General features: G+C 40.1%; 1 protein-coding gene across 1 annotated transcript in view; it reads right to left on the bottom strand.

Annotated features, from left to right (window-relative positions):
• Positions 1–371: 371 nt before the first annotated feature.
• LOC101550120 (citrate synthase, mitochondrial-like) overlaps positions 372–24,202 on the bottom strand; it is a 58,298-nt gene continuing 34,467 nt past the window's right edge. Inside the window, 3 exon segments of the mRNA XM_055121252.1 lie at positions 372–2,295; positions 2,297–2,853; positions 2,855–3,140. Of these exon segments, the coding sequence (XP_054977227.1) occupies positions 1,743–2,295; positions 2,297–2,853; positions 2,855–3,140 (1,396 nt within the window). The 3' untranslated portion in view covers positions 372–1,742.

A 24,202-nucleotide genomic window follows, 5' to 3' on the forward strand; every position in this document is an offset into this window, starting at 1 on the left:
TTGATTTTCTGGACATCAAGTTGCAGGGTTAGTATGGAGAGGAAGCCATAGTATCAAGTGTCTATGCCCTATCTCTTTGCTTTGCTGTCACAAGTGGGTCCTTAGTATCAAGGATCTATTTTCTATCTCTTTTCTTTGTTGGTCCATCACTGCATAGTGCACAATGTTCTCATCTGCATCCTCACTCCAGCCAGCAAAAAGGGAAAAAGCATCAACATTGAAGCCCTTGACAATTATCAGGTGAGCACAACTTTGGAAGGTGACTGCATTTCTTAAGCCCACATATCATTGTTCAGAAATTCATTTTATGAATATAACCAGCTGAAAGATGTGTGAGGAATGATGATATTTTCTTTTTTCTTCTTTTTTTTGTTAATAAAAACATTTATTTTGCATTTTTATACAGAACAACCTGAAGTCTGCATTGTGACTTGACAGTTACCCGGGGGTTTACAGACAGTGTGTTCATCTCAACAGCATGGTTCTGGGGACTTGGGGTCCACACAAACATAGGTAGGAGTTGTGAGGGAGAAAGGGGCACAGCAGGAGTGTATTTCAATCCTTTCTTGAAGAAAAGGTAGTAGAGCGGTCTGAGTCGCTGACAACCTGTGCAAACGGGGCTTCTAAAACAGACACTGTACTGTGAGCTTGTGGAGAGGGCAGGACTAGGATCTCCATAAATACAGGGGCACTTTCTTGTGGCAGGGGATGGGAAGGCAGGCTTCTTATTCTTAATGCCCTCGGCCCAGGCCATGATTCTGAGACCATGTTCAATCTTCAGTCATTTCTCTGATCCCAAAGGGGCATCGGTGCTCCCCGGGACTAGACCATGCAGGGTACTTCCAAGTCCCCGTTCTAGAGCCCACAGTATATATAGGAAAAGAAGAGGAAGCCAGTCACAGGTTAGTGGTGTGTACTCTGTGGAAGAAAAGAGCTTAATTCACATCAAGTGCTCAAAGCCCAGTGGCTGGGCGAGCCCACAGGTCAGACAGTGGACTATGTGACTGGCTAAACAAGAGTCCGGCAGGGACCAAGACGCGAAGATGCAGAACATCCTCAGCTTGAGGTGTAACAGGTAGAGAGAGTTGGGAATGGCATGAGTATTAAAGTAGCAGGAAACAGAACACTCCCACACCTTAATGTCCATGCAAGAATTGAAAAAAATCAAATCAAGCACAAGGTGCCATTTGAATGCCTTGGCCTTTATGGTCACCTGATGGCATTTGGGAGAAAATAATAAGGGCCAAAGCACACCCAACTAACCAACAAACTTTGATCAGAAGCAGCGTCTGTGCACAGAGAGGAAACGGGGCTTGGTATAGCTTACAATCCAACATGATTCCTGTGAAAACGGCAGAATCCTGGTTTGCTGGCCCATTAAGGGGAGAACCCACAGCTCTTGACATGACTGCAGATTGTCTGCAACCTGTTTTGTCCCAGGGAAAAGGAACAAGATTCTCTCTAGAGATGGTGGTGGCGGGGCATGGCAAAGCTAACCTGTACCACATGCATTAGTCCTGTTCATCCTACAGTTGATGGGCAACTCTTACCAGGCAGGGGAAAGGAGCTGTTTAGGGAAGGGGTCACTTTTTATCTCTTAAAGTCTTAATTTATATTAACCTCAAACTTAGTATCAGTGCCTCAGATACAATTTAATCTTAAGTCTTTAAAGGCCCCCTGAAACAAAAGTATACTTTTTTTAAGCGCCCTCACTTTCTAGTTGTTTACCCCAGTCTCCAGTTTTACCCTGACTTAGAGTCCACAAACTTCATCCAACCCTCCGTGCTCATGGACTTGGGCCTCTCCAGAGGGAAGCCCAGGGCTCGGCTCCAGATGAGCTGTGCCAGCACACCCAGTGCCCGAGACACCCCAAACAGGACCGTGTAGTATTTCATCTCCGTCATGCCGTAGTACTGGAGCAGCACAACACTGTGAGCGTCGACATTGGGCCAAGGGTTCTTGGCCTTGCCCTGTTCTAAGAGAACATTGGGCACAATCTTGTACAGCTGAGCAACGAGCTTAAACATGGGGTCTTGAGGCAGATGTTTCAGCGCGAACTCCCACTGACAGGTATAGCGCGGGTCTGTCTTTCTTAGGACAGCATGGCCATAGCCTGGGACAACCCGTCCTGAGTTGAGTGTATTCCATATGTAGTCTCGTAACTTCTCATCTGACACATCTTTGCCTACTTCCTTCTGTAGTTGTGTCAGCCAAACAAGCACTTCCTGGTTTGCCAGTCCGTGGAGAGGCCCCACCAGCCCATTCATAGATGCCGCAAAGGACAGGTAAGGGTCTGGTATGGGCACTTACATTGCCACCCTCGTGGTCACTGTGGATGGTGAGGTACAAGCGCATGAGCTCAGTGAACTTGGCATCGGTATAGCCTAACATGTTGGTGAAATTGTGGGACCAGTCCAGCTTAGAGTCAATGGCCCCAATGCTGCTGCCCTCCCGGTAGAGGTTCCGGTAAATCTTTGCTGCAACACAAGGTAGCTTTGCGATCAGATCCATACAGTCTTTGTAAACCAACTCCCAGTACTTGGTTCGGTGGTCACCCTCTGCGTATGCCCGAGCAAAATTACTTTCACTGTTGAGGGCTGTAATGGCTGCACTGAGTTGAGACATGGGATGTAGATTGTTGGGAAAGTTGTCCAGCATGGTCACAACATGGGAAGGCAGAGCTGCCCTTTTCGCCCACTCTTTTGAGAGCCAAGATACCTGTTCTTCTGTTGGGATTTTTCCTGTTACAAGCAGCCAAAATAAGCCCTCAGGCAAGGGCTCTTCCCCACCCTTAGCCTTGGGCAGCAGCTTTGGGCATTCAGGGATACTGTAGCCTCTGAAGCGGATACCCTCAATCAGGATCAAGAACTGATGTTTCACATACCAATCCCTTCATGCCTCTCATGCCACCATACATCATATCAACAGTGATTTGGCCCACCACTGTCTTGCCATGTTGCTGTCTGAAGTTTTTAATTCTGGCCTGTTCCTTAGGTATCAGGTCAGACAATACATCTTTTAAATTCACAGAGGAAGCACTGGCATGCCGGGCAGCAACAACAAGACAGGAAGCATTCTTGGTTCCGAAGAGCCTGGCGGCCGCAGTGACTAGAGCCAAGGCGGGCGAGCTCTGGGGTGCGCTGGGGTGGGAGGAAGGGGAGAGAGAGAGAGACAGAGAGAGACAGAGAGAGAGAGAGAGGAGCGCTGCGGCAGGAACCGGGGCCGCTGCAGCCGCGCGAGAGGCCGCCGCGACGCGGGGACAAGGTTGAAAGCTGATGATATTTTCTTATGGAAGTCTTTGCCTTCAGGAAAAATTTTCAGTTTTATTGCTTGGAGAATAAAGAGATAATAGACCATGTAGTAGGTGATTAATAATTTCTGTTGAGAATTCATTTTAGTATCCATCAACAGGAGACTTTTAAAAAATGAGTTAGAATTTATATGCCTACAGTGTGGGCAATGGTGTTCAATGTAAAGTATATTCATTAAGTTAATATGAACCTAGACCTGAACAAATTCCCGTTTATCATTTTTTTAAATACTTGTTACACTTTTGAAGACTGAATAGAAACCATCCCTGACTGAGATAAAATAGTATTCAGAGGGAAACTATTTATCCCCACCCGTTATTGGGTAGGGTGATGTTATATAATGGAGTCAAGAAGCTTGTTTCTCCTCATGTATAGACTAGGATATAGGCAAAAATGCAGTACAAAAAGTTCTGCTTACTTAAGAAAATACTTGTCCTGAATTCATAAAACAAAAGGATTTAGTTTTTGGAATGTTTTTGGATGCTTTTGGAAACACAAAGATAAAAAATTTAGAGAACTGAGTGCTTCGAATAATGGGAGTTAAGAGAAAAATCCATTTTAAAAAAGATTAGAGAACACTTTATTTTATTATATATTGTATTCCTGGTTCTTCATTTTGATGTCTCTTCAAGACATTTTAGTAAACTCCTATATTATTTTGTTTGATACTTTGGATTATCTGATTTTTTTTCTTCTTGGATACAATACTCTGCTGAGATAAAATTTGAGGCTAACACAAGAAGACACTATTTTATTTCAAAGATTTAGGATATTACTCTGAGCATTTTTGAGCTTTTAAAGACCAATAAATTGAATAGATGGCCATTCATGTAATGAAATCTTGGTCTGGAAAAAATAATTACTAATTTCTTTCTCTGTGCAATTTCTTAGAGTTTATCTTTCGATAGTGTAACTTTTGAATTAAGAAATGATTGTCAATTCTTGGGGCTGGAGAGATAGCACAGCGGGTAGGGCGTTTGCCTTGCACGCGGCCGACCTGGGTTCAAATCCCAGCATCCCATATGGTCCCCTGAGCATGGCCAGGGGTAATTCCTGAGTGCAGAGCCAGGAGTAACCCCTGTGCATTGCCAGGTGTGACCCCCCCCCCAAAAAAAAAGCAAAAAAAAAAAAGAAATGATTGTCAATTCTCTTAAAGTATGCCTGTTCCTCAGTAGTGACTTATTTATATCTAATATCTTAGTATATATTCATATAAATTTCGGTTATCTGATGTTGGAGAAGGCAGGGCCATGGGACAGAAATGAGAAAGCTCCCAACTGAGAGAAGTTTTTTGAAGTGGGCTGGAGTAAAGATGTAGAAGTGGGAGATGAGAGTATCAAAGTTAACTTTTATCTGTTTACTTTTTGCCTAAGGCTAAGTCAGTCACAAAAATTAAAAACATGCAAATCAAAAAAATCCCATATGTATTCTTGTTCTATAGAAATAAAAGGCAGTATTTCTGACAAGAAAGACTGCTATTTTCCATGTTGTAGTCCTTTTTTTTTATGTTGCATTCTTAAAACCACGTTTTCCTAGAATAAATGAAAGAAATTTTCTCTTGATACACTCACTAACTCTTGAAACATATATGGGAATGACTAGAAAGGTCTCCTTCCATGAAAACCTAAAAACTTCATTACATTTATCAAAATATGACAATTATCAAACAGACTCTAAGGCTATCTGTTGGTTTTCTTTCTTCTTTGATTTTGTAAGCAGTCTTCTTCTTTTGACAAATGTATACAAGTAATTAGTCATCACTGGATTTAATGGTCACCAGTGACAGATTTTTCCAGTTCTTTAGTCCTAATTTCAAAATAAATAGAGTTATGTGGCAAGCTTCATTTAAGCAATAAGTAGAGTTCCAAGCCCCAGGGAGGTAAGAGGTCTTGTTTATAAAGATCCTTCTTTCATTATTATTACCTGTTATTCAGGGAAGTCTCTCATAGACTCTGTGCGACAGATAACATGCCTCATGACAATTAGGTCTATATAAGTCACAGTCCCCTTGAGAAGAAAACCCAAATTATCTTGTCACCATTGCACATAAATTAAATAGAAGTCCAAGATAAGGACGATGATTGTTTTCCACAAGATGGCAGTGGTCTTTGTGCAGAGAATAGAACCACAGCATTCACTGGGTCTGATACCAACTGTAACAAAATTTTGCCCTTGTGAATTTAATGCTTGTGAGAGCCCATGTCATGGTTGTTTTCTCTGCCAAGGGCTGAGTTCTCAAGAACAATTAGCCCCATTTTCATAGGAAAGAAATGCTGCATATATAACATGATGTCTTATATAAAGTCTTTCTCGAAGGAGCCAAAGAATTTCGCAGCTGTTATTTAATTAACCTCACACTATGCCTCTGAGGCAGAAGAAAAGAATTACTGTATATCCTATTTATCACAGTGAGTTTAAATAATTTACTGATATCATTCATAGGAAGAAATAGTGACATGGGGAATAAAATATTTGTTGAATTCTAGTGCTTAGGCCTAATCAGGAAACCAAGCTCATTTTCAGTCGGAGATTATGTTTGCACATTTAGAGAGGAGAGGCTATTTAGTTCATATTTTAAAAGGACTTTTGTAAATTTCAAAAAATGTAATTTCAAAGCAGTGTCTTTCCCCTTCTAATTTGGGCACATAAAACGTGGATTGTGATCTTGCTGCTTAAAAATACTGGTAATTTTTAAAATGTGAAATCTGTCCTCAGGTACTCTACTTTCATAGCTCTGGGATGGGGCTTATGAATTTTCATATTTCAAGTGTATCAGCGATTTTGAGAGTCCTGGTCTTGCCCACACTTTGTTTTTTTTTTTAATTTTTTATTAGTGAATCACCGTGGGGGTACAGTTGCAGATTTATACATTTTTGTGCTCATGTTTCTCATGTTTCGAGAACCCATCCGTTCACCAGTGCCCATTCTCCACCACCAGTAAACCCAGCTTCCCTCCCACCCTCCCAAGTCCTATCTCCCCCCACCCCACACTGCCACTATGGCAGGGTATTCCCTTTTGTTCTCTCTCTCTGATTAGGTGTTGTGGTTTGCAATAAAGGTGTTGAGTGGCCATTGTGTTCAGTCTCTAAATTCGGCACTCGTCACCCTTCCCCCGTATGACCTCCAACCACATTTTACTTGGTGTTCCCTTCTCTGAGTTACCCAGAATGAGGGACCAGTGTCCAAGCCATGGAGACAGCCTCCTGGTACTTATTTCTACTATTCTTGGGTGTTAGACTCCTATACTAACATCCTATATTCCACAGATGAGTGCAATCTTTCTATGTCTGTCTCTCTCTTTCTGACTCATTTCACTTAGCATGATACTTTCCATGCTGATCCACTTATATGCAAACGTCATGACCTCATTTTTTCTAACAGCTGCATAGTATTCCAATGTATGGATGTACCAAAGTTTCTTCAGCCAGTCATCTGTTCTAGGGCACTCAGGTTTTTTTCAAATTCTGGCTATTGTAAACAGTGCTGCAATGAACATATAAGTGCAGATGTCATTTCGACTATACTTTTTTGCTTCTCTGGGATATATTCCCAGCAGTGGTATTGCTGGATCAAATGGAAGCTCAACCTCTAGTTTTTTGAGAATCGTCCATATTGTTTTCCAAAAGTTGCCCACACTTTGACATACTGATATGACCACCTCCAGTGCCATGTATGTGCCCCAACCAGCCTTGCTCCAGAGATTCAAAAATAAATCTCAAAAGAGATCAACTAGCTGCAAAATCTCTTGGACACCTGTTCCTGGATGAGACACTCAGGGCGCCCCATGGAGGCAGGGGGAGCAGGGCGGCCAGTGCTCACCCAAACGGAGACCGAGCAGCTGCTGCTCTCATATTCCAAAGTCACCACTTTGTCTCTGGCTGTACCCCATTGATTCCAGACCAAGCATCACAGAGAAATTAACCTGCTAAGAATACAGGTACACATTTCACTCATAGGTACTTAGCCTGTGAGTGAAATTTCTAGGCTTTTTCAGAGTTGGATGGGCTACCTTCCCCAGCAATCTGTACTTCTTGAAGCCCTGGCAGTCATGTCCACACCCAAAAGCCTCTTCTTGGTTAAAAATTTAACTCCAGCTACAGTGCATAATTATATGAACTATATATAATTATATGCACTATATGAAATATTCTAGACTTTGTGGAGTGCGTGGTCGTACTTGCAGCTACTCAACATTTTCAAACTCTTTAACACTGATAATCCAGTAGTAGCATAGCAGATTTGATGGGATGTAACATAGAAGCCAACTGGTTTAATTTCAACCAATAAAAAAAAACAAAGAAATCTTAACTTGTAATACTATTTTAGTAATTCCTTATACAAGTATTCAATGTCTTCATGTTGAGATACAACACTTTACACAAATTTTCTTCTAAGGAAATATTTTTTGATGATTATGTTAGCAATTTATTGGTAACAAGCAATATAAAATAAATTATTATGGGACTGCTGTGGGAGCTTGAGGATTGGTTGAAAAACTGGAGATGATAGTGGTGGTAGAATTGGTGTTAGATTATTAAATGCCTATAACAAATCATCATGAGAAATTTTGTAAACCACAGTGTTTAAATTAAGTGTAGGGGGAGAACAAATTACATATGTAGGCCTTACCTATTTCATGTAAACTCCAAAATATATCAGCGCAACTTTTTTTTTTTTTGGCCTCAAGTACTGTGTGATCTTTATTCCATGAAAGTCTTAAACTCAACACAAAGTTTGTCTTTACATAGGGTGGTAATTGTACAAAGAATTAAAAAGTCTCGTTAGCTCTGAATAAAACACTGATTCCTCCCAGCCCCTCCCCCTGCCCAACTCAAGGGAAGGAGACAGGTTGCAGAGTGCCGGCGGGCAGAGGTGCAAGGCCCCTCCAATCCAGCTGATGGGGCTGCCCCCTCACCCCTGCAGCCAAGTAGGTGCTGCTCCCTGCAGGGGCCAGGGTAGCAGCACAGCTCAAGGAGTGCAACTTTTTTTTAAAGTTTATTAATGACAGGTGAGACATGATTATTACCATAATGAGATCAAATATAAAATGAAATATAATGCAATATATTTTAGATTCCAGAGTTGAAAGCTTATTTATGTAAATGGGAATATAAATTTTATTATATTGTATAAAATGGTTTTAATTTTCTCATTTTCATAGGTGAAAATCATATGGCAATCACAAATTTGCCTTTATTGATTTAGTCTATTTGCTATTTTTTAATGTTTTGTTGGAGCGAGCAATATAAATTAAATTTGTAATGTAACTAAATAGGGCTGGAACAATAGCACAGTGGGTAGGGCATTCACCTTGCACACGACCGACCTGGGTTCGATTCCTCCTCCGCTCCTCTCGGAGAGCCCGGCAAGCTACCGAGAGTATCTTGCCTGCACAGCAGAGCCTGGCAAGCTACCCGTGGCATATTTGATATGCTAAAAACAGTAACAAGTCTCACAATGGAGACATTACTGCTGCCCACTCGAGCAAATTGATGAGCAATGGATGACAGAGACAGTGACAGTGATGTAACTAAGGGGGCAGGTTGTAGATGGGAGAGAAACTGGGGACACTAGTGGTATTGGAAAACTAAATGCCTGAAACAACTATATTATGAACAACTTTGCAAATAAGGTGTTTTAATAAAAATAACAATAAAACTTAAAACACTTTTTAAGTTTTGAAGGATAAATTCATAAGTGCAATATTATGCCCTATTCATACATTTTATTTAAAACTCAACAACATTGTAAGCAAACATTATTAAACTATCCTGAAAAATGATCTAATCAATTATCATATATTTTATCTCTCCTTTGAAGTTAAATGTTGATTCTGTGTAAAATTTATTTAGATAATCTAGTTTACTAATATCTTGTATTTTTCACATTAGAAAGAATTCAGGTGCCAGGGAGTGATGTAAAAATTAACCCACATTTTAGGTAGTATGAATTTGTATTTCCTCCTCTAATATAGGACTCAACATAGGTATTTTTCTTTTTGTTTGTTCATTTGGGCCCACACAAGCACTTGGAATACTTAATAAAATGGTAAGTTAAATATAATCACTTGAGTCGGTGGCTGTCATAATGCCAAGGGGTATCAACCCATGTTGTGGAGTTTTCAGAGATGTCAGGAGACACCTTGTAAATGACTGACTTTGAGTAAACCTTCTCTGACACTAAGCTTCAAAAGGGTCCCCGGTTGCATTCTGAAGGGCTTTCACATAGAAATACTGGTGTGCTGTGAGTCTCTGTGCCCTTCCACCAGAGAATAATGACTTTCTGCTTTCCCTCAACTCAGGAGAGGTGATTTAAGGGAAAGCAAAAGCTGAACTTTGCTTCTGGAAGTTTGGGAAAACATAATGTTGGCATATGTAATTCCTACCTGGAAAGTCTCAAGCAAGAGAAGGGCTGGTAAGCTTTTTGGACAGCCAGACTGCTCTCAGAACATCTATGTTCTTATATTCTTGGGAACTTACTTCCTAATGTTTATTAGCTTATTAGGTATAAAGTGGTATTGTTATGTTTTGAGTTTTAATGATAAACTGTGAATCTAACCATGTCATTAAGTGCTCATTATATACTGATTGTTTTTCCTTTACATGACTTATTTAGATTCTTAGTCCATTGAGCTGTGGGGTTTCCTTTTCCCTTCATTGATTTGCATAAGTCTGGGTAGATTCTAGTGTTTGTTTTTATGTATAGTATGTTCCTGTGTAATCTTTGTTGTTTTCAGAAATTGAAAGTATGTTCTCCCATTCTGCCAATTTTCTATGCACAATGTTATAGTATCCCTTCATTGAAGAGAAATCCTTTATTTTGGTATAATACATTTAATCCATTTTGGTTTTTTATTTTGAAAATTAGTCGAAGAAGGGCTGGAGCAATAGCACAGCGAGTAGGGCATTTGCCTTGCACATGGCCGGCCGGGTTCGATTCCTCTGTCCCTCTTGGAGAGCCTGGCAAGATACGGAGAGTATCTCGCCCGCACATCAGAGCCTGGCAAGCTACCCGTGGCATATTCAATATGCCAAAAACAGTAAAAACAAGTCTCACAATGGAGACGTTGCTGGTGCCTGCTCGAGCAAATCAATGAGCAATGGGATGACAGTGATACAGTGATACAGTCTAAGAAATCCTATTTTGCTTAGACTACAACAATACAACAATGTTTAACCATGTTTTATCCATTGGCTGCAAGTTAATTGCTTCTATATATGTTAAATTTATCCAGAGATGCTAAAATTACTTTATTCTGCTTATTTAAAAATATGGTCTACAATAAAATAATTACATAACAAGGATACTTCACAAAAATAGATACATTTGCACTGTCAAAATGGGAAAACAATATTATATACATTTGTATTACTCAGCATAAGATTGGTGGGCTACTTGCATTATAATTATTTTGTATTTTTATTTATTAAAATAACATATTTGGAAGATGGAGCAATAATACAGTAGCTATGGTACTTGCTTTGTATCTGGCCAACCCGGATTTGATTCTTGGCTCCAAATGTGATCCCCTGAGTGTGCCAGGAATCATTCCTGAGTGCAAAGCCAGAGTAAGCCCTGAGCACCTCCAGGTGTGACAAACAGTGTGATAGGTATGAAAAATAGACAAAAAAATAGATTTGCCTTTACTTCAGATCTGCTCAATAAGTATGTGCCTCTTGGGGTAAATGAAGAAATCTCTAATATGATTTTTGAAATATTCTGTATGTATACCAAGAACTGTTTAATGCCATTAAGGTAAAAGTCCTAACTCTGTGCTTTAAATTAAGATGTGAGATTTTGTGCAGCACTGGCTAAGGTCATCACTATTCATAAATATAAATTTATAAATTCTCTAGGAGAAATAGACACCTTCTTAGTTCTGAGTTCTCATAAGGCTGTATTTCCCCTCCATACTGAATCTGCATGGACTCATTTTTGCAGTAGGCCCTGAATAATTTTTAGATACTCTATTTTAAAATGTTTTTATTTTTATTTTTTTAGTTCTAGAGATATTATTTATTTAGTAAGTTTATTGAACAAATTCCTTTAAAATATGAATAAAATTTCAAGATTTTTTAAATAAAAAGGGACACCTACCAATTTGTTAAATGGAAATAAAATATACATTAATTTCAATTCATTAACTTAATTCAACTTCATTAAATATTCATAAAATAAATCATATATTAAACTAAAAAGTGTATTTTGTCTTTGCTTAATATGCTTGTAGAGATCTCCTTAAAATGTTTTTAAAAGACATGTGATGTTTTCTACCTGATCTTTGGTTTATTTTATTTTTAATGGACACTGAGGGTGAAACAATAAAGTAACTGCATGAATGAATTTTCTCAACTGAGTATGAGTTTATTTTATGCTTTATACTCTATGGAGGTTGGGATGACTAGTTCAAACATATTTCTTTTGTCAAAAATATTCTTGCAGAGGGGAGGGTAAGACAGGCAGTTATCAAAGGGTTTCATCTTAGGGAGATACTGGCACACACTTTTTATATTAAGATGTAATTTAGTATAAACACTGAAAAAGTATTAAAGTTGAGCTGAAGCTCTCCTAGGTTGTTATATAATAGTAAGCCTGGGAGAAACCACTTGTAGCTGATTACTGGACACTGAATTGTTCAAGGATTCTTGAAGTGCTTTTTCTTTCTGTTCTGAAGGTTTCCATTGCTGATCAATAGATAAAAGTGGAATGAAACTGTGATATTGACTTTGTTGTTAGATCCTAATTAAGGACTCACTTATGAAATCATCTGTTATTATGATTTGTTTACAAAATACTTATCAATAGTTCAGTGTACCTGGAATTACAGAATTTTACAGTTGGAAAGTAATGTAAGTGTTATGTAACCCAATCTGTCATATATGTGAGAAAACTGAGACTCAAATAAATGAATGTATATCTTGTATCATTAATAGGCAAAATTGAGATAAGAATTAAGGGCTTCAGAAATAAGAGTATTATCTTTAGTCAATAAAGAAAAACCAGCAAAACAAAATCCAGAACAAAGCTCCTTACATGATTAAAATTAGACTTGGGATAATTCTGTGGGATAAAATTTTTGTATGCCAATTTCTGAGAAGGGCAGAATGACACTAAACAAATACTTTAGATACATAACGTTTAAAAACTTTATTTAAACACTGTGACTTACAAAGTTGTTCTTGGCACAGTTGTTTCGGGCATACAATATTCCAACAGCAGTCCTTCCACTAGTGTGGCCTTCCCTCCACCAGTTTTCCATTTCTCATCTACTTCCAACCCTGCCCCTTGGCAGGCACAAAGTTATTTATTTTATTTTGCATGTTATAACAAAATGGTAAGTGGAATTATCAAAAAATAGTTCACTAAAAGAAAATTGGGGCTGAAGCGATAGCACAGCGGGTAGGGAGTTTGCCTTGCACGTGGCAAACCCGGGTTTGATTCCTCCATCCCTCTCGGAGAGCCCGGCAAGCTATGGAGAGTATCCCACCTGCCCGGCAGAGCCTGGCAAGCTGCTCGTGGTGTATTTGATATGCCAAAAACAGTAACAATTCTCACAATGGAGATGTTACTGGTGCCCGCTCGAGCAAAGCAAAGCGATGAATCAGGGGACAACAGTGCTACAGTGCTACCCACTAGACGTCATCAGCATGGTGGTTGTTCTGTCCATGTTGTTTAGCGCCCCTGCTAGTACTTACTAAAAGAAAATTTGTGAACATGTTTATATCTCATAATGGGGTTATTAAAGTCATTGAGGTTTACTGAGCTCTTTGGTGCTAGTTGGAACCTTCTGTGTTACTGTTTTTGCTTACTGAGCTTAGTGGGCTTCTATGTTACTTTCCAGTGTAATTTTCTATACTCCTACTGGCCTGTCAGTATTGTAGAATTGGGAGGTACTGCTCAGGAGCTCTAGAACTGGGGTGATTCTTTGACTTGATGTTTCTTCCAAGATTAGTCCTCAAGCTTTGAATCTGGTTCATTGTTTACCTGGTAGTGGCTGTGTCTATCTGCAGCTTTTAAGACCTAATCCAACTTTGTATCCTGTGTGGTCAGTAACATGCTTTGTGATGGGTTCAATAGTATTGCTGATGCTAGAGTTGACTTTTACCAGTCGAGGAATAGGGTTCCCCAAGTGATTTATGTGAAGTGGGAATGTTCCATGTGCACTGGAAAAGAATGTGTATTCTTTCTTTTTGGGGTGTAAAGCCCTGTATTGGTCTGTTAGGCCTCTTTCTTCTATTTCTTCCTTCAGAGTCCGTGTTTCCTTGCTGAGTTTTGTTCTTGTCGAGCTATCCAGAGGTGACAGGGCAGTGTTGAAGTCTCCAACTACTACTGTGCTGTTAGCGATGTCCTCCTTAAAGTCTGCTAGAAGTTGTTTTAAGTATTTAGCCGGTCTCTCATTAGGTGCATATACTTTTAAGGGTGTGATTTCTTCCTGTTGCACATATCCCTTGATAAATAGGAAGTGACCTTCATTGTCCCTCCTAATCTTTTTCAACTTAAAATCTATGTTGTCAGATACTAGTATTGCCACTCCAGCTTTTTTGAGGGAGTTGTTTGCTTGCAGGATTGTTTTCCACCATTTGACTTTGAGTCTGTTTGCCCTGACTGTTCAGGTGTGTTTCTTGCAGGCAGCAGAATGTTGGGTTTAGTTTCCGAATCCACTTTGCCACTCTATGTCTCTTAATTGGTGCACTTAGGCCATTGACATTGAGAGAGATTATTGTCATGGGGTTTTGTGTCATCTTTCTGTGGGGTTTGTTGTTCTTGTGGGGTTCTTCCTTGACTTACAATATCCCCTTTAGTCCTTTTAAGTTTGGTTTTGAGTCTATGAAGTTCCTGAGCTGTTGTTTATCTGAGAAATAGTGTATGGTTCCTTCGAGTTTGAGTGAGAGTTTAGCCGGATAAAGTATTCTTGGTGAGGTGTTCATTTTGTTGACATTTTTTACTATGTCCCACCATTGTCTTCGGGCTCAGAGGGTTTCCTCTGATAGGTCTGCTGTAAATCTGAGGGGCGCTCCTTTTGTATGTGATTTCCTTCTTTGACCTTGCTGCTTGCAGAATTGTGTCTCTATCCACCGCATCCGTCATTCTGGCTATAATATGCCTTGGAGTCTTTTTATTCGGGTCTCTTTTTGCTGGTACTCTTCGGACTCCTTGGATCTGGATGCTTGCCTTCTCCAGCTCTGGGAATTTCTTAGCAATGATGTCTTTCACTGTGTTTTTTTCACTGGGGTTACTTCCCTGTGCTTCTGGTACTCCAATGATTCTTATGTTGTTCCTCTTGAAGTCATCCCCAAGGACTCTGATTAGCTCTATAGCCATTTTGAGGTCTTTTGCCATTATTTATTGTTGTCCGTAAGCTTTCTGCAGCTTATCTTCAAGCTCACTGATTCTGTCTTCGGCTGTAGTCATTCAACTGTTGAGGGCACCTACTGAGATTTTTAATTCATCTACTGACTCCTTTATTTCTTTGGCTTCTGTTCGTAGCTTTGTGACATCTGTTCATAGCTTTGAAATTTCTGATCTCATTTCTTCTTGCATTTTCTTGGTTGACTGTTCCAAAGCATCATTGATCTCCTCCCTTAATTTATTGGATGTCTGTTCCATGATTGCTTTGAGTACATCGACTCTCTTTAATATTTCTTCTCTGAATTCTTCTGAGAGGTCCAATATGTGGGTAGACCCTGTGGAGATTTCTGGAATATTTTCTTTATCTTCTCTTCGTGGAGGGGATTTTCGATGTTTCTTCATATTGTTATGGAAGTCTACAGTTGTAGCCTTCCAGTTGTCTATCCCTATTCCCTCTTTCTGCAGGGGGGATTCTGTTTGTGCTAAGTTGATGATGGTGGCTTTCTTTCAATTCCAGAATACTTCTTTATTCTCAGGCTCTCCTCTTGGTGTATGTGGGGCCTTTAGTGATGACTTAAGGCTATGCTGTCTTTACGAGGAGTTTGTGCAGATTCTATTGTTCACTGGCAGCTTTTGTGAAGTTCAAGTCAGCTAAAGGACTATTTTGCAAAAAATAATCTTGATGGCCAGGGTGATTTTTGAAGAAATAGGTTATAGAGTATGTAATGTAAGAAAAATTACAACTGTGTTCAAGGCCGCTGCTCTGGCAACTGGCCACGCCCCTTTTGAGGCCACACCCTCTGAACTACAGGCCATCCCGCCAGTAATCTCTTGGGGCACAGGGCGGGGGTATGCAGGTGGGAGAGTGTCCCTCGGGTCCGTAGGTGGAATCCCGATCCTCTGTGAGTACCTGATTGGGAGTTCTGGCGTTACAGAGGAGCGGAGAGGTGTGTCCATGTAGAGCAGGGAGTTGGGGGGGTTCCAGGGGACTTGCTCATCTTTCTTAACGCTGCTGCTGCCGTATTGAGGGTTCTTTCGGTGTCAGGTGAATGAGGCCAATTGTTGTTACTGTTGTTGGCATATCGAATATGCCACGGCTAGCTTGCTAGGCTCTGCTGTGCGGGCGGGATACTTTCAGTAGCTTGCCAGGCTCTCCGACAGGGATGAAGGCTTCTAGAGTGGCCTCCAATCACCCTTAGAGGTGTTACCATGGTTCACACTATATTTGAACCCCAGCAAATATTGTGTGAGAATAATGGGTATTAAGTGTCTTACGGTGTGTCAATGCTTATGACTTCAGGCGGTCCGGAGAGCAGCCTGGAGCATGGCGGTGGCTGGGTAGTAGATGTAGTGGGGGTTGGCCAGTGATGTATTTATCTGGCTTGGATAGGGTGGGGTGTCTGGGTTTGACCCCCTCCCTCAGATGCCGGAGATTGGAGGAGGCAGACAGAGGATCTTGTTTCCAGGTCTTGTTGAACCTGATTTTGTGGTGCTTCACTTGTGGGTGAGGTTTGGCCCAAGTGTCCGGAGAGTGGCCTGGAGCGTGGCGGTGGTTGGGTAGTGGATGTTGTATAGGTTGTAAACAAATAATCTGTATCCAGAAGATGAATTGGAAAATAAGGTGGATACTAAATAAATTCTTGTCGATAGAAAATTTGAAAAAATGATCCTAAGTAAAAAATCTGGAAATTGGCATTATAGATGACTGAAAATAAAATAGGTCTAGATTTGTGGAAGGAATTTTTCTTTTTAAAATTTTTTTGCCAGTAACTTTGATTTTTTATTTTTATTTTTTGGCTACTTTTTTTTGGGGGGGGGTGTCCCATCCTGGGATGCTCTGCCTTACTCCTGACTCTGCACTCAGGAATTATTCCTGACAGTGTTTGGGGGGGCCATGTGGGATGCCGGGGCTTGAACCCAGGTCGGTCATGTGCAAGGCAAATGCCCTAACTGCTGTACTGTCGCTCTGGCCTCCCAGAGGAATTTTTCAATGAAAATATAGAGAAAATAAAATTTATGAAGTGCTCATAATTAACAAGTTACTCTTAGAACTTAATCAGTTGAATTAAAATAATAAAAATAAAAATATAAGCAGGGCTAATTCCATGGTTTAAATAGTTTGTAGTAGTAATGATATCTGTGTCACTTATCTACTAATTAAGTTAGAAAAGAACCCAATTCTTATTTTTATAGACAAAATATTCAACAGAGATGTCCTTGAAAATTGATTTTTGTCCAAAGATAGATGATCTTTTCACATTTCATTATTTTATTGCTTGCTCCACTGATTGACATCAGTGATACTGGCAGCTTAATACTAATTTCAGAACCATTTTAAACCATTTCTTTTTCTTTAAGATAGGATTTGAATTTCTGTGAAAATATTTGGAGTAATAAGAGAGTTATCCATCATCATATCAGCTATGAACTAAAAAATAAAATCTTCCCATCCCTCTTTAGCAATTTTAAGATGGCAAAAGTTTAGCATTAGCCAAATTTCTCTCATAATTTAGAAACTATACAAGGAAGCAATTAGAATTGGGACCTAATAAAACTCAATGAATTAGACTAATAAAATACTTTGGGAATTTGTAATATTTGAATCACGAAATCCCCGTTAATTGTCGATTTCTTGAGCAGACTCAGTAACCTCTCCATTCGTCCTTTCCCTGAGATCTTAGAAGTCTCTCTCAACGTGGCCCTCCCAACGATGTCACACAGGAAACTCTTTCAGGGTCAGGGGAATGAGATCCAGATTGTTACTGGCTTTAGCATATGAATACACCATGGGAAGCTTGCAAGGCTGTCCCATGTGGGCAAGAAACTCTCAGAAGCTTGCCAGTTTCTCCCAGAGGGAGAAGTAGGCTACAAGATATTGCTTCTGGGAGCTTGCTTTTAAGTCTCTGGATGTTGGCTGTTGATGGAATTACACCTGGGTTCCTCTGCCAGTACCTTCATGCGTGAGGCCTGACCAAACGTATGGAGAGGGGCCTCGGGCATGGCTGTAGCTAGGTTCTGGTGGTCTTCGGCCGCCAGGAGCTCTGCTCAGGGTGGGGAGGGAAGCTAGAGCCCATCCCCTCTGAGGGGCCCCGGGGAAGATAGCCAGGAGTGCAGGCAAGAGACTCTGCCTGCATGCCTGGCTATCTTATATTATTATATTGTTATATTATTCTCATAGAATATTTTTGGAATTTGTCATATTATTTAATCTTTTCTAACTTTCTCACATCGTAAACATTAATTTTTATATTCTGTTTGACTATATTGGCTATTTTAAAATCCTACCCTGCAAACACACACAGGCCATCGGAATTTCATGTATTCACTTTTCTTGCTAGGAAATGGAAGTGACAGTAACTTAAAAGTTAGAACTTCACCTCTCGAGGCTGTGTGACTGTGTTCTGCATTCCTGACTGTATGTGATAGCAACTCAGGGATCAGGTCAGTGGTAGACTGGGATATAAAGCAGGTGTTATCCCCAAACACACAATGGCTCAGATTCAGATAAAATAAACTTGCTCTGAAAACATTAGTATTTTTATTTTTAAATTCTTGCTTAATCTATTGGCAATTGAGAAATCAGCAATAAGGCATAAGAAGTTATAGCTGAAGTGGCATGGAAGTATCCTCTTATGCCCAGGGTAACCCCAAGCTTTATATTACCCTTCACTGCTGAGTCAAAACCAAAATTTTCTTTGAAAACCAAGAGCTTCTTAAAAACTGTTATTTTGTAACAGATAACCATCTTTTGTGCTACCAATACTGTCTATTTTACTGCTGTGAATCTTCGTATTTTGCCTTTTTGAGAGGATAGGGTGTGGTCTTTGAGAGTTGGGTATCTAGGGGGAAGTTACCAACACAGGCTCTTTCTTTTATAGTGCTTTTATCTAGGGGAATAATAGTAATAATTGAATTCTCTGTTTTGAGATACATCACATTTAAACTTTCATTAACTTTTCATAATTGTACATTCTGATTTGTGCTCATACAAAAGCATACTCTGGCATAATCCTGGGTTGCAATTTTCTCATAGTCCTTAAATAGAAATCTTTGAAATTCTGCACCCATAGTTTTCAGACATGAATTAATAACCTGAAACCCTTTAACGCCTGTCTAGGGACTATTTTTCCATATTACCATGGCAGCTATATATGCTAAGTGTTAACCAGAAAACAATATAAATTAAGAAGATATATTTTATATCCTTCCCCACTATTTTACATTGTGGTTAATCAATGTAGAAAGCATGTGCAGGAGTATGGATTCTCTACTATTTAATATTGAACACATAGATTCAATCAATTAAGTAAAGTTTTCACCTTCTGTATCATATGGATTTTGCTTACTATGAAACTAAGGTAGTTCAAAGGGCAATATAAATTTTAAGTGAGAAATCACTGTCTTTATTTCTCAATACTATATCTTTAAGGGAAATAATCTTACAGAAGACTTGCATAAGTATCATCAGCCCCTGCGTCCCGCGCCCGCCCGCGGCAGCGGGACAGCTCGGAGCACCCCCTCCCCGCCGGGCAGGTCCCAGTCATTCGCCCACCGCGCCTGATCCCTCCCTCCCGTGTCCGACAGGTATATTGGCTCTTCCCCTTGGAGACCCTGTGCCACCTGGAAAAGCGCCCCCTGCGTCCCGCGCCCGCCCGCGGCAGCGGGACAGCTCGGAGCACCCCCTCCCCGCCGGGCAGGTCCCAGTCATTCGCCCACCGCGCCTGATCCCTCCCTCCCGTGTCCGACAGGTATATTGGCTCTTCCCCTTGGAGACCCTGTGCCACCTGGAAAAGCGCCCCCTGCGTCCCGCGCCCGCCCGCGGCAGCGGGACAGCTCGGAGCACCCCCTCCCCGCCGGGCAGGTCCCAGTCATTCGCCCACCGCGCCTGATCCCTCCCTCCCGTGTCCGACAGGTATATTGGCTCTTCCCCTTGGAGACCCTGTGCCACCTGGAAAAGCGCCCCCTGCGTCCCGCGCCCGCCCGCGGCAGCGGGACAGCTCGGAGCACCCCCTCCCCGCCGGGCAGGTCCCAGTCATTCGCCCACCGCGCCTGATCCCTCCCTCCCGTGTCCGAACAGGTTAGGGGCGTGTCCTGTCATTTGGGGGCGTGGCCTTAAAAGTGGGCGTGGCCTGTTTCCGGAGCAGCGGCCGCTAACGCGGCCGCAGATATTTTTCCTACCATTCCACACATTGTCCTTTGGCTACAATTGATTGAACCCATTTCTCCGAAGAACTCCCTCATTATCTTAGTTACTATATGTTGATACTCAACTAACCTAGCCTATCCTAACTTCAGAAAAACTGTCAATGAACACATCAACTTGCACAGAAAAGTACTTTGTCAAAAGAGCATAACCAAAAATTTTTAGTTGAGGTTCCTCCCAAGTTAACGAGAGCTCCAGATAGGAAAGCCCATAACAACATGAAGAAACTGAGAAAATCCCCACCACTAGGAGAGAGCCAAGAAAATATCTCACTAACCTCAGCAGCGACCTCCCAGAAATACACCCTCCTCTCAGATAGAGAATTCAGAGAGGAAATTGTGAGGATGATTCATGAACTCAACACAACTATGGAACGAACATCCAATAAATTAAGGGAGGATATGGATGCCGCGTTGGAACGCTCCACCAAGATAATCCAGGAAGAAATGAGAGCAGAAATTTCAAAGCTACGAACAGAAGTCACACAACTAAAAGAATCAGTAGATGAAATGAAAAACTCCGTAGGAGCCCTCAATAGTAGAATGACTACAGCCGAAGACAGAATCAGTGAGCTTGAAGATGAGCTGCACAAAGCATATAGACAACAGCAAATAATGGCAAAAGACCTCAAAATGGCTCTAGAGCGAGTTAGAGTCCTAGGGGACGACCTCAGGAGAAACAACATAAGAATCATGGGAGTGCCGGAACCACACGGAACCAATCCCAATGAAAAAAACACCATTAAAGACATCATTGCTAAAAAATTCCCAGAGCTAGAGAATGTGGACATCCAGATACAAGGAGTCCGAAGGGTGCCAGCTAAAAGGGACCCAAATAGAAAATCCCCAAGGCATATCATAGTCAGAATGATGGATGCCGTGGATAGAGACACAATACTGCAAGCAGCAAGATCAAAGAAGGAGATCATATACAAAGGTGCACCCCTTAGATTCACAGCAGACCTATCAGAAGAAACCCTCCAAGCCCGAAGACAATGGTGGGATATAGTGAAAAAACTTCATGAAATGAATGCCTCACCAAGAATACTCTACCCGGCATAAGTATCATCAATTACATATTGTCAATGATTCTAATTGCATTCTTTTGTTATTCCAAGTGGATCAGGCAAGGTAAAATAAAATTGAATTTGATATGCAGCTATAATTAATATAGAGGGAAGAGTTTAGGCAATGAATCTAGTTAATTCAATAAGATGATAACTCTGCTATTTTATACTTTCATTATGCATAAAATTTGCCTGGCATTATGAAAAACCCAGAAAGAATATGATGGTTCAAATTTGGGCTATTGTCACTTCTAGTTATGTAGGATGCTGAAAATTTTATTCTCAATCCAGAACATAAATAATGGAGCAAAAGCAAAGCCAGTAGGGCATTTGCCTTGCATGACGTCGACCCGGGTTTTATTCCTCTGTCCCTCTCAAAGAGCCTGGCAAGCTACCTGTGGTGTATTCGATATGCCAAAAACAGTAACAAGAAGTTTCACAATGGAGACATTACTGTTGCCCGCTGGGGCAAACTGATGAACAACGGGACGACAGTGCTATAGTGCAGTGATATCTCATAGGAAAAGGTACCTTATTTTTTTTCCACAGATGTTTTAAGACTGAGTAAGCAGAGACAATTTACTTTCTATTCTGTTATTTTTTGGGGGGTGGGGGAGAGATAGTGCAAACATAGTAGTTTCACTGCATAAGTACATATACATACAGATATACATATATATTATTTTGACTAAACTATTATGTTTGTGTGCTTTCTACTTTCTAACCAGAGAATTTTGTGTGTGAGTTTTAAAACTTATAAATTCTAAATTCTAAAATCTAGATGAAAAGGGATTGCCTGAAGTACTGCTAACATTGCTGACATTAGCTGATGTCCTTGGGGAAGCTTAACTGATGAAGATAGAACAGCACTCATTTGTAATTGAGAAGCAAAAGTTGCAGTGACCTATACCTTAATTATCTCAAATTACAACAAGGCATGGAAGAGTTCAATGGACTATTCAGAAATAGTGGATTGTCTACCACATATCTGTGTGCCAGGATACTTGGGATTTGAAAGTTTCATCATTGTATGGCATAAAGGAGATTCAGATGTAGTATTAACCCGATGGATTTTATTTTATTCTGCCCAGCTATCACTTTGTGCAATTTCATGTTGATATTTATTTTTCCCCAGTATAGCCTCTCTCAAAGCAATTATTTAATACCTGCCAACTTTATGGGTGATAAACTATGTGCCTCCATATTTCCCAGTGCACATATTTCTTGAAACCAGATTCAAAAATATTATATTTAGGGTCTGGAGACATAGTACAACAGTTAAGATGCTTGTCTTGCATGCAGCTGAACACATAGATCCTCGCACAATATACTGTCCCTGAACCTGCCAGCAGTTAAGCCCTGAGCGCAATTAGATATGCAAAAAATCAAAACAAAACAAAATTATGATATTTAGTTAGCATTTCCTAATTAAAAATTTTAGACGTCCCCTTTCCTTCACTAAGCATAAAAAGAGTCTAGGGGCCGAGAGATAGTACAAGAAGGGCTCTTAGCTTGCGTGCAGCCAAGCCAGGTTCCATGCCTGGCACTCCATATGTCCATATGGAACCCTAGATAGCACTGCCAGAAGTGATTTCTGACTGCCACTAAGTGAGGCCACAAAGCAAACAAACACACACACACACACACACACACACACAAATTAAAAAAAAAGAGTGCAGTCACCACCTTACTTCTTTTTATCATACATATGCATAAACAAAAGCTGTAGAATTACCTTGGATTCATTTACCAATGACACCAGTAGAATAATTTGCATTTTTGGCAGCTCATCAAAAAGAATTTATGGGTACTTCTGGCTATTCTTTGTTAAGAATTATTCGTGTCTGTGTTTTTCATAAGTTACACAAGATGATAATACTACTGACAAATTCAAACTATTTTTCCAATATATCATATATATCAATATATATTTCCAATATATAATATCAGGTTAGTGTCACTGGATTGCCGTATTAAAATATTCTAATTAAATTCAGAATTCCATGGTAAGTAGTAACATAGCATTTGAATTCAGAATTCCATGGTAAACAGTGACATAGTACTAATCAATTTTTATTTTTTAGAAATGCTAAATTTTCAAGTTTTAACAGTAAAATAAGTGTTTTTAATTTTTTTTTGTTATCATTTTGGTGGGCTGGAGTGATAGCACAGTGGGTAGGGCATTTGCCTTGCATGCAGCTGGCCCGGGTTCGATTCCTCCGTCCCTCTGGGAGAGCCTGGAAAGCTACCGAGAGTACCTCACCAACACGGCAGAGCCTGACAAGTTACCCGTGGTGTATTCGATATGCCAAAAACAGTAACAACGTCTCACTTGGAGACGTTACTGATGCCTGCTCGAGCAAATCGATGAGCAACGGGATGACAGTGATACAGTGATACAGTGATTATTCTGGTGGCAGTGAAGACTTGATTTTAATTTTTTTCAGATTCAGAATTCTTGCTACAGTCCAATGATTTTTTTCTAAAGTAGACAACTTTTATAATATTTTTTTTCTCCCCTATCTACACATCTTATTATGCTCAGAACTTTCTCCTGGCTCTGTGCTCAGAATCACTCCTGGTGGTGCTCAGGGGACTATATGTAGTGCCAGGGATCAAACCCGGGTCAGCTGCATGCAAGGCAAGTGCCTTCTTTACTATATCTCCATCCTCTATAATAGTATCTTTTAAGCACAGAAATTTCTGGAAATTATATAGGAAATAATAAAATAAGAGATATTATAGTGGAGTCGAAGTGATAGTACAACAGGTTTTTTTGCCTTGCATACGGCTGACTAGGGTTTGATCTCTGGCATTCCATATAGTCCCCTGAGCATCACAAGGAGTAATTCCTGAACTCAGAGCCAGAATTAACCCCTGATCATCACCAGGTCTAACCCCAAAAGGTGATAAATAAATACATAAATAAGAATGAATGAGCATCAAAATCATATGTTTTTGATACACTTCCTCCCCCAAACCAAAAATGTAATGGAAGAGAAAAAATGTTTAAAAAGATATATTATAGTTATATTTTAGAATATAAAAACATCTTATTAAAACTTCTATTTTATTAAAACTATCAAGAGATTTTGTTTTTGAAAATTTCAAGATTTCATGAAAATGAGAGATGAGACACTGGTTTGCCTAATTAAAATCTAGGAAACATCAATTTATACCTTTTTATTTGAATTCCTTTATATATATAATTCTTTATACATAATAATATTTTCCTAACTCATTCTCATATGCTAATTTTTATCTCTTCTTAAT

Source organism: Sorex araneus, chromosome X, assembly GCF_027595985.1.
Source record: "Sorex araneus isolate mSorAra2 chromosome X, mSorAra2.pri, whole genome shotgun sequence".
Classification (NCBI taxonomy): domain Eukaryota; kingdom Metazoa; phylum Chordata; class Mammalia; order Eulipotyphla; family Soricidae; genus Sorex; species Sorex araneus.